This window comes from Copidosoma floridanum, unplaced genomic scaffold (genome assembly GCF_036245765.1).
Source record: "Copidosoma floridanum isolate Cflo_tuat_1 unplaced genomic scaffold, Cflo_Japanese_pri ptg000032l, whole genome shotgun sequence".
Classification (NCBI taxonomy): Eukaryota; Metazoa; Arthropoda; class Insecta; order Hymenoptera; family Encyrtidae; genus Copidosoma; species Copidosoma floridanum.
Window position 1 is genome coordinate 8075244 of NW_028321909.1, and position 13663 is coordinate 8088906.

Consider the following 13663-nt stretch of genomic DNA (forward strand, 5'->3'; position numbering starts at 1 on the left):
TCAGTTTGTTTCATTTTCTTTTTAGCCACGCTTATCTCTGAGTTTTAATTCTCTGTAAGTATAATTTAAGCTTTTTTTTCGAGATTTTCTAAAACTCTCTTTTTAGCCTTTCATTAATTTAAAAATCTTTTGCTTCATCACGCATATCTTTTCGTCCATTACAGTTTCTCCTACAGTTACCAAGCTATTTTAATATTCTTTAAATTTACTTGGTGAATAACGAATTTTTCTTTTTAATTTCTATTAAAACTATTTTTTTTGGCAACTACTCTTTTGTTTTTCATACAACCATTTCCATAGTCCGTTGGTATTTTGTATTCCAGCTATTCACTTAGTAACTTGTTATATTTATTTGCTTGGCAACTCTTAACATTTATTTTTTCTAGCCATAGCTGTAAAAGTTTTATGTTAAAAATCATATCATAAGTTTATTTAGATATTGCCGTCGAAATAATTATTCCCTGAATGATTTCTGGTAAAAGATGTTTAGGAAGATGTGTAAAACAAAATATCAAAATGTCAACTTAGGATTTCTCCTACAAATTTTTTTATCGCACAATTAAGAGGGAAAAATGTATTTTTTTATTAATGACTTTTACGTAAATTTTCAAGAAAAAATAGACAGTATTTTTAGGAATAACGGAAAATTTTATGAAATTAACGGGTGTAACATTTATTTTTTAAATGAAATTCAAATGAGCAGAAATTTGTTAACTACGGCCATGAAGTGGTACTCTAAATAGGTGCTAGCTTTGTTATAAATCTTTAAAACTGCTTTTTGATTCAATTTTTTTACTTATGTAAGTATGTTTGTAATCATGTAAAGTGATAAATATGTTGTGAATTAGAATATACTAGGTATTACACGATAAAAAAATCCCAAAATTGATTTTAGTTTTAGAAATAAATAGTGGCGGATACAAATAAGCTGAATAAAGTATAAAAAATTTCTAAAATCCCGAAAGAATATTATTTTATGTAAATAATAATGTTTCAGAAAAAATAAAAAATGTTAGCGTATGTATCTTTTTCATTCAATGTAGCATCGGAGCATATAAAAAGAGTTTACCTGTAAGTGCAGACATATTTTGACAGCAAGTAAAACGATTACCGAATGAATGAAGATAGAGGAAAAAGATGTCTTTCGCCCAATTGGAATCACTGATCTATCGGCTCCGGAAATTTTTGGGAGACTTTAAATTGCTGTTCCAAAATAAATTGTAAGGGTTCTTGTCAATACCATAAAATAAGACATTATTGTAGCAACATATGATTAAATTTAGACCAAACTAGTTGTTTTAATACTTCATAGTTTGACGTTACAGGTGATCTACATGGAGTTGCAAAAGTCGAAGTACTAGAAGAAACCATAATAGAAACAAAAATTAGAAAATAATTGAAAAAACATTATGTAATAAAAAGTTGATGAATATACTTTTATACATTCACAGTTATGAACAATGTTTGTCCACTACTGCATAAAAAACTTACTTTAGAATGATTTTGTATCTTATCATTTTGTTATTGCTGTTATGTATTTTGAAAATTTTTCGTTTACTTATTAGCATAATCATAAAAAAACTTTGTTTTGGTATGTATTTTGAATTTTGTTTTTACCAATTCACGTGGAATTCATTTCATTTTTTAACTAATTTTTTTAATTTTTAGTATTTTTTGTAAGAATAACTATACTTTTACTCAACGCTCAAAACTATACTTTCTTCCTTTAGAATATTTTAACTTTGGCTTTAGTCATCTATTTTTTGAATTTTTTGTAATACGACTTCTATTCCTACGACATTCTTCTTTGTACCATTTATTTATTTAGTTAAGAAGTGGTATACTTCTTCTAAGTTTATTTAAAAGTGTATCTTTCTCAATTGTTGTATGACACTTCAATTTTTGTGGATCCCATTCACGCCATGCAGACTTTATTAACTTCTACCACATGAATTTTATTTCACTCGAATATTCAAAGATATGCAGCTGACTTGTATGTTAATTTTAAGACCAAAAATTTTAAATGACTTGGTACATAATTATTCTGGAATAACATCATCTAGAAAACATCAGCATTTATTAATTTTTGAGATAACATTTAATATCAGTGTTGTATACAAATCACTATAGTTTCGAATACGTAAAAGAATAACAAATAAGTCTACAATGACCATGTATTGTATTAAGTACTCTTTTATAATTTATTATTATAATTAAAAATTATTTGAACTGACTTCGTTATTATGACACTTTTGTTTGATTAATTATCAGATTTTTTTATCAAAATAAGTATTATGTCTGTTAAGATAATAAATACATCAAAACTAGATTTTTGTAAAATAAATAATTTATTTTGTTAGCAATGTTCAATTATAAAAAAACACACAAAAATGTATTTAAGTATTTTTGTTTATTATAATAAACTGTATATATTATTTGACATCATAAGCATGATGCTCAACGTTAGAGAGTTAGTTAGAAGGTATTTATATAAGTGCTCTTTTGCATCGTACAGAAATTGAACTGTTCTACCTATAAAATTCTCGAATAGCTTAAACCCCCCTTTTTACAAACTTCTCTTGTATTTTAATATTCTAAAACTTTGAGCATGCGCCGCTCAGTTTAAACAGAAACGATCGCGTTGAAACATTTTAGTGGCAGTGCTCTAGAAGGTCGCGTATACACTCTACAATGGATAAAATGAGAGGCATACAATCTTTTTGAAATGAAAATAAATATAAAATTTATATTAATCGAATTTCAACTTAACCATGACAATCTGGAGACTGTTAGAAGAATCTATTTATTGCATCATCGTTAAATGTTTCAAATCAAAAATATTACATTAATGATAACATTCAGTTTTTTTCGACGTACTTTGTTAATGGATATGTACAATTTAATAGAGTTTATAATCGCTTATAAAATATATACGTTTGTTGTTTTTATTTTTAATACACTTGAGAGAAATAGTTGAAAAACAATAAGGTGAAATTGATTATATTATACAATTATTTGACATTGTGTCAATAACTTTTTGTTTATTGTTTTTCTATACTTTACATGTTAAAGTGTATTATAAAAAAACTCTTAATTTGTAATGGAAAATTTTGTCTTATATAGTATTTTATTGATTAAACTTTCGAAATAGTTTTACAGTGCTTACACCTGTGATAAATTTTTTTTTTTTTTTATAAACATTCGTACTTAGGAATTTATAAATCATGACTTTGTTGATAAAAATAAGTTTACTTTCATATATTTCAATTGCAAATGTTTTATAGGGTTTCAATATGCATTTGGAGTTTGTCATACGAATCTTAAAATAGTAGGATTATGGCCCGGTTCTATAAATTCAAAATTCAACGGTATTATTCCAGTGTTACTGTTAACAATAACGATTTTTATAATGATAACTTTTGTAACTATGGCCCAAACTACAAAATTACTTATGACTTGGGGTGACTTGGGCTTAATGATAAATAATCTTTCAACGGCAAATTTACCAATTACTGTAGTAATAATTAAAACGATTCTGTTTTACAATTACAAAAGAGGTAAGCCATACATGCCATTATTTTACTTGTTTTTTTAATACTAAGGTTTTTGTGTTATTCTAATTTAAATTTAAAATGGTTTTTTATTTACTTAACGACTTTACTTTTAAAATATTTTAGAAATCATTTTTTATTTAAGTATTATTTTTAGAGATGAAAAGAATTTATTTTAATTTTAAGCTGGTTCATACGTGAAATAAATGTGAATAAAATCAAAGAAAACTTTAAGAAATTATTTAAATATGAATAAAGTAGTCTCACATAAGATTTCAGATTAAGTTATAATTTTAAAATGCGAAAAAGGTTGTTAAAAAATGGAACTTTATATTCTTACTAAGATCAGTATTGTTTCGACGTTTTTAACTAAAAATAAAGTTTTGTGGACGGTAATGTTTGAAAAAACTAACACAAGAACTTCTTTCTTATTCCAAACAAATTAGCTCATAAAAAACCTGAAATTCAAGGAATGATGGACTCGAATTCCGTCTAAAAATATCGAGATTTTTTCTCGGAATTTTTTGGTAAGAAAACTATCGAGAAGACCAGAACACTACACCCCCACGAATCACAAAGGATAAGGTAAAGGTAGAAATCGGATACGTTAAAACCAAGAAATTAATCTTACACCATACAATACGATACAAAACTTATGGCATTTGTTAAAAACGTATGCGAGCTTTGTTCTCATATATTTTATGGTTTAATGCCATTTTCTAAAATCATTTCTATTATCTTTTTTATTAAAGCACAATCTGAAATTTCACGTGAGTACTTTAATGTATTTGATAGATAATGGTCACTAAAATTCCTTGTGAATGTCAACAACTTTTACAAAAACTCATCTGACAGTCATGAATGAACCTGCTTAAACCACTTAGAATGGTCATATGATACAAATTAAAAATGTGTAATATAAAATGAGAAATAAAACCTGTTAATAATATTTAAGAATTAGGAATGTTATTGTCATCTGTCATCAATGATTGGAATGCTGACAAGACGAAAGGAGAAGTCATAAATATGGTTAGAAACGCTAAAACTACCCGTAAATTATCATTTATTTGTTTGTTTCTTGGAATGGGTTCGGTCAATGGTCAGTTAGCAGTACGAATAAGTCAAGAGCTGGATATACTGCCTGGACAGATAAATAAACGAGAACCAATGCTCATTTCATATTTTCCCTATGACTATAAGCCAAGCCCGATTTATGAAATCACTTGGCTATTTCAATACTTTGGAGCAATTTTAGCAACGCTTATATATTCAGGCATTTATTGCTTCTTCGTTGGTCTTGTCTTGCATCTTCGAGGACAACTGGCGAATCTTAGATTTCGTTTGGAAACCCTAGACATTGACGGGAATAAAGCAAATCATAGAAAGATTACGAAAGATATAGGATTTATTGTAGAGAGACACAACATTCTTAACAGGTATACATTAATTTATGAATACACTTCACTTTAATACTAATTTACTTCGATATAATGTTAATATTTGTATAAATAATTAGTATTATAACATTGAAACTCTGTAACTTTTTATATATAAAGGATTTAGTAATTAGTCACAGAGTTTTTTTCTATTATCTTATAATTTACATCAAACATTTGATAACAACAGAAAAATAAATTTCGCTAGTTTTAATAACTCTTTTACTAATTTTATTTTGATGGCAAACCTATATGAGCTCTATTCCACGTCTTTAACTTTATAATAAATTAATACATTGGACAGTTTCAGTTAGTAAAAATGGGCATTTCATTAAATACCATATAGTTATTTAAATTTATTTACATAATTAAATTACATTATCTTATACTTATTGTTCATTGTAGTAAAAATTTGTAGTTCTTGTACTTCAACTAAAATTAGTCTTGACTACTGCCTGTAATAAAATATTTTTTAACTATTATTAAAAAAAATTCAAGATTCGCAAAGGAGATCGAAAATGTTTTTAATGGCATCTTTTTGGTCGAAATCATTTCTTGTACCGTACTTATTTGTTTGCAGCTGTTTCTTTTAGTAACGGTGAGTTATTCGAAACAATTTTTTATAATTAATTGATCTACACCAGCTCATTACGATACTGTTTTTCTATGTAATTTCAGTTGATTTCTGATGATAACAAGGACATCAATGTACCAATTTTACAAATTGTCTTTACGGTAACGTACGTAATGCATGTCGGAACTCACGTATTAATATCATGTTACGTCGCTGATAAACTACAGGATGAGGTAAAATAAAATAAATGATATGTTATTATCAAAAGTTTAGGTACATTAAAAAGCGTTCTTAATCTGTTGTTCACATATAATCTTATTATTATTTTTAGTCAAGATTTGTGATACTTTAAGCTTGTACTAGATAGTATAATAAGAGTAATGTATACGCCAGCTTTTCGCTCCGAGATTATGTCATAAGACTTATGGCGCAAAATACATGTAAAATGTAAAAGTGACAATCAGCGCCATTCTCCCCTCTAACATTCTCGGAGCGAATAGCTACATGGTATGTGGCTGTCGTGGCTGGTTCAGAGAACCGATTTACAATTAACAGTCACCAGTACTGGAAAAGTTGTTGGTGTAAAATAGCAAAACTCCATAGATGTTTTCCAGGGCCCTTAAATTAATGAAAACTTGACATTTCATTGTGTTTTAATCAGGGAATATTGTAACCTTAAAAAATGAGGAATTTGCAACGTCCATAATCCAAACTTTTTTAATACAAAATTATTTGGGTACGTCTCAAAAATGTTTACATAAAATTGCAGATCGTAATCTTGAGAACTATTCTTGAAACGTGGGAATCTAAAGTGCTAGTCTTTCCTATACATTTAATGAGTTTCGATTTTTTATCAATTTCAGATATTTTATTACTGTTGTCCTAATTTTTTGACGCGATGCGTAAAAAAATATACTGTCCATCAGAAAATACGCATGAATGGATATTGTTTTACGTATTTGATAAAAAAAAAAAAAAAAAAAAAAAAAAATTAATAAATAAAAGCAACAGTGAAATTTCGAGAGTTAAGTTATTAAAAAAGCCCATTAAATTCCAAAGAGAATAATAGCACATTAGGACTATATTTTTTAAAAACAGTTCTACAGATACGTACAAAAATGTGATAAAAAAAGCTCGAACATCTACGTCACAGCGAAAATTTTTTTTACAAAACTCGTGTTAAATTCTGTTGAGAGCATTTTATGTACACATTATAGGGACATAATTAAATAATTATTTTTTGGTAAAGTTTGGATTTTTAAACATTTGAAGATCCATGGAAATATGAGAATATACATGAATTTTAAGAACTAGTGGTTTGATTGTAACTTGGTGCTCCAAATAAAATAAGCATCCCGTATAGATATACAGTCCTTACTGTGCAGTACACTCTTGATAACCCTAACGTTGTTTTTGAGATTTTGTGTGCGAAGTATTCAATTATAGCACAAATGCGCAAAGTAAAAACTATACACCCAGCTTCTTGCACACGGATGAGTAAAAAAGTTACCGGAAGTTAAAATGTTTGCACAATAATGGTTAAAGTCGTGTGTTGTGCATCGAGTGCACAGAGAGCATGTGAGTTTTACACGAGTATAGTATTTAAGAAAGTGAGAGACATCGGAAATACGTGGGTAATGAGTATATATTTATGATTCAATGTGCACATGTTACAACATTGGTGTTTTTTCGACTAGTACAATGCAAACATTTATTAACGAATTGGTTACTTTACCCATTAGTATGAGATTTTCCTCTCTTATTTAACTCGCTAGATTCACAATATTTCATGTGTTTTTAATATTTACATACTTGTATATTTAAGTATATCTTCTCTGTTTCCACGAATCATCAATGAGAAACTGATTAGATGAATTATATCACTCTAGAGTTCGGCAATTAGCCAATCTGCATACAATATTCAATGGTATAATATGGCATTCCAGAATTCCAAACTTTTGTTAATGATAATGCAAAGGTCAGAGAAGCCACTGAAGTTGACAGCTGGAAAGTTTTGTTCGTTTTCTTTACTACTTTTCATACAAGTACGTTAATCTTTTTATGTGTTTTTCTCAATGTATACGTATACAATTGAAATGCTTTATTAAACGTTCTCAATTTGTATTTTTTAGATTCTAAAAACTTCAGGGGGATATTTATCAATGTTACTAGCTGTGAAAGAAAAAATATAAACTACATTCACAAATTTTTAGTAATAAAAATTCCAATTTAAAATGTATTATTATAGAGTTTTGATTGAGAGACTTGTGTAATAGAACGTATTATTAAAGGAACGTGTTATAGTAAAAAAAAATGAAAAAAAAAAATTGAAAGAAAAGCAAATAGACTCGGTGAAAAAAAGAACCAAAGATTAAATATTTTACTTACACTGGTAAAAATATATAACAAATTAATGGAGCACCAATGTCTTAGTGGGTATTGTGCTAGTCTCTTAGTTGGAGAAACTTGAGGGGTGGTGCAAGTGGGTTCAAAATCCGTCCAAAAATATTGAGATTTTTTTCTCGAGTTTTTTTTAAAGGATGCCTATCCAGGATAGAAAGGGGAAAAAAAAAGAGAGAAAAAATAAATAAGGTAAAAAAAAACAAAACAGTATTTCCCAATATCTAATAACTACATAATATGTGAAACAAGCGAAAGTGACAAAAATTTTAAAGAATCGTATTCATGTATGAATACTGATTTTTAGCAGAAGTATAAAACTGTAAGTGGTGTATTAAGAAAAAACTATTGAAGGAAATGAAACAATTATAAAAATATGTTCTTAGATCTTGACAAATACGTATAACAAATTGTCATTTCTTAATTAAATGGGGCAGAAAGAAAAAGAAATCTAATTGTAATAATACGATGAACTATTTGTTACTAGAAAAACACAACTAAATAATTATATGTAAAGATTGAAAAAATTTCTAAAATTAAAAAAGTATAACTGTGTAAGTATGTCATTTGTCCTCCTTTTACTTATTGTCACAATGGATAGAAAAAATTTTTTTTTCAACCAATTAAGTACGTTTTGATCTTTAGTCAGATAAATAATTGTGTTTAATTTACACACCTGAAGCCTTAAGGTTTAATGTACTCCACAAGAAATACATTATTTCTCAATGACTAGAACAACTTTTACACGAAAAAAATTAATATTTGTTTTAATTTGTAGTTTATTGTCAAAATAATCATTCAAATTACATTATTTAGGCAATTTGAGTAATAATTGTAACTTCAACAAGTAACAACACCCGAAACATCATACATCATGATGATGATGCAATAAATAAATGACAGGGAACTACAGCTGCATCGTTTGTCAAGTTCGTTAGTTTACGAACTGAATTGTCCGCAAGCCCCCTCTCCAAATGACAATCTGTATTCCTCGCACATGAATTAAGCATGAGCACGCGTCGATATCTATAGCCAAAGTTTTTTTCACCGTCGTACCGAGTCGTACCGAGAGTTCGATTATAATTTCAGAATTTACTGCACAGTGGTTAGACAACGCAGCCATCAAATGGAAGGTAGCATTGCTATTAAGTATTACTGACGATAAGAACCGTTTAATGTATTAAAATTTAGTGACAAAAGAGGCTTACTATTTTATTTAAAGGTTTTTTTTTCATTGATTTCACGTTTTTTTGTAAAATTAAGTGAACATTTTTTTATAATGTTGAAAGTTTCAACTTGCATTTTCTTAATTACCCTAATGATTAAGATGAAAATGGTATTTACCAGATGCCAATGAGATGATGAGCATTAGCCGTTGGAGTTTGTGCGTTGTCGGTGTTTGGCCAGATTTAAAATCCTCCAGACAGTTCGCAACAATATCATACATTATATTTATGACTTCGATAGTCAATATGACATGATCGTTAATATTCTTTGTACCGCAATTATCCCTCAGATCGTCACTCTTATTTATATGAGTATTTTTCGTTACGATTCTACAGGTATTTTAGTTTAAAATTTTTTACATGTCTAATATTTTATTGAATGTGGAAGTATTTAAATGTCTTTTAAATTTTGCAAGATTACATAAAAAAGTTATATTACCATGAAAATAGATGTAAAAACTAATTATTTGTGTATTACTAATAAGTAATTGAAAAAGTATTAAAATGTATTTAAATTTTCAACAGAAGTAAAATCTTTATTGCACACTATATACAAAGATTGGAATTCAGAATACACGTCTGAGCAGGTCAACATGATACGTTACAGTGCAAAAGTTGGGAAAAGGATTGCAGCTGCTTGTATTGGCATCGGTTAAATCACGACAAATATTTTTTTTTATTTTGAGACTTATACTACTTCAAGAAGAGAAATCATATTCCAGTGGACATGTGTTTCTCTTTGAATCCCACTTTCTTATCGATGTCTCTAATTCGCCTTGGTTCGAGGTCATCTGGCTGCTTCAAGGCTTTTGTACCTTTTCCATGGCTAATGCTTATTCCGGCATTGACGGCTTTTTTGCAATTTTGGTCCTACACCTTTGTGGACAACTTGATGTTTTGTTGGACGAAATAAATATGTTATCCATTGACAATGCAAAAATGGATGTCAAAGAAAACAGTCGGAGTATAATAAAGCGACAGAACGAAATTAATGCGTTAGTATCTTAAAATATATATATTGCTTTCATACCATTAGAATAATAACATAATTAGCAAATTCTTAAAAATATTAGAACAATTTTATACAGAAATTTAAAATAAATTTTCTAGTAAAAAGTACGTCTGTACTGAACAATAAGAATGAGATGAATCAGAACTTACAGCAAAATGAATTCGTTGCTTCCCGGTAACCCTGTTAAGAGGTTGCACGAATCCCGAATCATTTATTCAATTTTAGTGATGTTTTAAGGGTCAAACAGTTTTTTTATATGTTCCTATTAGTGTTTAGTAATTAATTATAACTTCAAGTGCAGTTATCTTAAATCAAAACTTTAATAACACTCAACAAGTAAATTAAAACTAAATAACGTCACAGTACATTTGTCACCCTCACATCATAATAAATTAAATAAAAACTTCATTAGCTTGCTTACATATTTACTTGATCTATATTTAAAAAATTGGCAGTATTATTAATATACATTCATCTGATGTTATTCTGGTGAGTAAAACATTAATTGATGTTGATACAATAAAAAATTTTCAATAAGCTTGGTATATCTGCTCAGCAAATAGGAAATTTTAAGTTTAATTTCACTTTTACTTATTCAACTTTCAATGGAATCAAAAACAAAAATCATTATCAGTTAACATCATGTGCTGTTTTATCAGCTAAAGCCGATCTCATTGTATCAAGAACGCTGGAAATGAGTCACGCGCAAATTTTTTTATAGAAAATTTAGTTCTTCAAAATTTACGTTGTTCCAATAAATTTCTCATGCCGTATTAAAGTTCAAAAATCATCAAGTATACATATACCTAAGTGAAATCCTATACTATTTAAAAATACTACATTGTTCATAAATCCTCCGTTGATATTATTCACAATGAAGAGAATGGAAAAATTATTAATTGATGATGAAAAGAAAAGGTGCACGTTCAGCGTTTATGATAGGAACGGCTTTTACAGACAAAACATCACACAATATTAAAAAATAATTACCCTATATAAGTAGGAGGGTGATCACTGTTTTTGATTCATTAAAATTAAAGTTATCTTGGAGCAATGCGAAGACTAGAAAATCACTTGTGATACAATAAAATATATTGCATTTTTAATGTGAATTTATACGTACTAATAAGTATATAAATAACTGTTTCACAGAGCTTAGAAGTATCACAGGCAGTTTATAATTGTAAATGGTATGATTTCAAGACAAAGGAAGCATATGATATTATTTTTATCATGAGCCGAGCTCAGCACCCACTCGAAATCACTGTTGGAAAGTTTTGTTCCTTATCATTAAATTTATTTGCCATAGTAAGTTACTTTCCCTGTTTGTTACCATACAATAATGTAATATGCAAATTAAAGTAAGTTTCAATAAATCAAAATATTCATACATAAGTACAACGAAATTGAAAAACACTCTTCAAGGCACGGCCAGTATAGTGGGATCGAATTAAGTTTTCGGCAATGGAAATTCAGACTAGCTCGAAAAAAATTTGTTCTAGAGAATTAAACAATGCCAATCGATTGTAATAAAATCGAACAAAAAATATTTTCCGCTAAGGCTTCAAAAAAAAAATGGCAAAAATGGTAAAACACGGTTTTCAGCGTCGGAAATGAACAATAAGCCTTTAAATAAAAAATTAAATTACATTCTAAACAGGTTGAAAAATTAAAATACTAAAGATCAAGACGAAGCGCTTCTGAAGAAACGAAATTTACGCTGAACAAGTCAATATTATTTTTTTTATAAAAATCATAAGAAAACACTTGCCAAAAACCGTTCCAAAGTGGTACCTTTACCTTATAACACTCATAAAAATACTAACAAAAACAGTAGTTAAACTTGTGCAGAACTCTATAAAACTGTTTTTTCTTCTATTTAGACGTACTATTACATATTTATGTACCACGATTCCATTGTTTAGTATACAAGTTACATATATGTATGTTATGTATGAAAATAATAATAATAATAATAATAATAGTAAAAATAATACTAATAAGATAATAAACTCTTAAAAGACCTCACTTAATATGGGATATTTGAAAAAGTCCGTTCACGTTCCTATAAAGCACTATTTACAAGAATAGTATTTTTCGTCATTACAAGCACCATCACCGGGGCTGTTTTGCGGACCAAAGGATCGGTCCGAGGAACTATTGGGAATATGCCTGTACCACGTGACATGGCGATATATATATATGACAATTAGAGGAAAAGTAGTACAGGCCTTATGGGAGAAATTAAGTTTTTATTGTTCTTCGTGTTGGAAAAGGTATTGAATACAACAAGTTAGTGGATTACATATTTTTAGCATTACGAGAGTTAGTTTGTTATTTATTTCATATGATGAAATTGTTTATTAAGGCCGTAAACAGCGTTTTGAAGGTACGAAGTACAGTTTAACCTAAAATCAAGTTGCTTGTTTACCTGTGAGCAGGTGCAACAGCAACAGCAGCAGCAGCAGAAACGTTGTTGTATTCAATACCTCTTCCACCACGAAAAACAATAAAAACTTAATTTCTCTCATAAGGCCTGTACTACTTTTCCTCTAACTGTCATATATATCGCCATGTCACGTGGTACAAGCATATTTCCAGCCCCAGTTGGATGACGATTTTGTGGCGAATGCTATGTGAGTTAGAGTTAATGGTAAAAAGATTATCGAGTTACATTATGTTAAATTTTGGATGCATCGCATATCGTCATAAGGCTCTCGTAGACTGGCTGTGCCTTGTATGCAAAATTCTATTCAATTGAAATAATTATCAGCTGCTTGTTACAAATATGTTGTAGGTAAATCAATCTGGTAATAAAACTCAAACATGAGTTTTAACTACCTATAAGATCTTTTTTACTTTATTTGAAATAAAACTGCTTTCAATTATTGCATGTATATTATATTATTGTATGGATGGTAAACAAGTATAACCACAACCTTTAAAATATACAATTCAGCAGTTAAATAATTCTTTTACTGTATGCTAACAGTGATAATTATATTATAATTATTTATTCAAGGTTGGGAAAACTTCACATTCATTACCTTTCTGTGTTGCTGGCAGTCAAGGAAAAAACGAATGAAAATCAAAAAACGACGGATACAGAGAAATTAATAGTAATATTTAATGAATTTGTAGATGATCTAACTGAAAATTTATGAAGAATGTATACATAAATGATACAATAAACAGATAGAATTATAAAAGTGCATATGTTGTTTTTATACATTAAAAAGTTTTATTTTATCGCAATAATATAAAGTTACTGTTCTGTATAAGGTGTTTATTAGGATATAACATCTTTTTCATAAACACTGCATACTATTGATCTGAATTCAAAATAGTAACCCTTTTTGTCAATACTTAGCTATTACACTAATGGTTGCCATACCTTTTTGCTCCTTAGTCTCTAAACTCACATTAGTGAGATTTTATGGTGTATGTCGTACATTTCAGCATAG

General features: G+C 28.5%; 2 protein-coding genes and 1 pseudogene across 3 annotated transcripts in view; 2 read left to right on the forward strand and 1 right to left on the reverse strand.

Annotated features, from left to right (window-relative positions):
• LOC106642091 (uncharacterized) overlaps positions 1-13663 on the reverse strand; it is an 83219-nt gene that overhangs the window by 9204 nt on the left and 60352 nt on the right. The gene's annotated exons all lie outside the window — the stretch shown is intronic.
• On the forward strand, positions 3304-7753 carry LOC106642050 (odorant receptor 4-like). 2 transcript variants are annotated; one of them, XM_014356680.2, is made up of 6 exons: positions 3304-3557; positions 4507-4987; positions 5486-5585; positions 5666-5794; positions 7451-7606; positions 7694-7753. In XM_014356680.2, the coding sequence occupies exons 1-6, from the start codon at positions 3410-3412 to the stop codon at positions 7751-7753; spliced, it is 1074 nt and encodes a 357-aa protein (XP_014212166.2). In that variant the 5' UTR covers positions 3304-3409. The 2 variants fall into 2 exon arrangements, with proteins under 2 accessions (XP_014212166.2, XP_089453562.1); XM_089597436.1 differs by having other exon boundaries at positions 4513-4987.
• Positions 9323-10195, forward strand: LOC106642051 (uncharacterized; annotated as a pseudogene).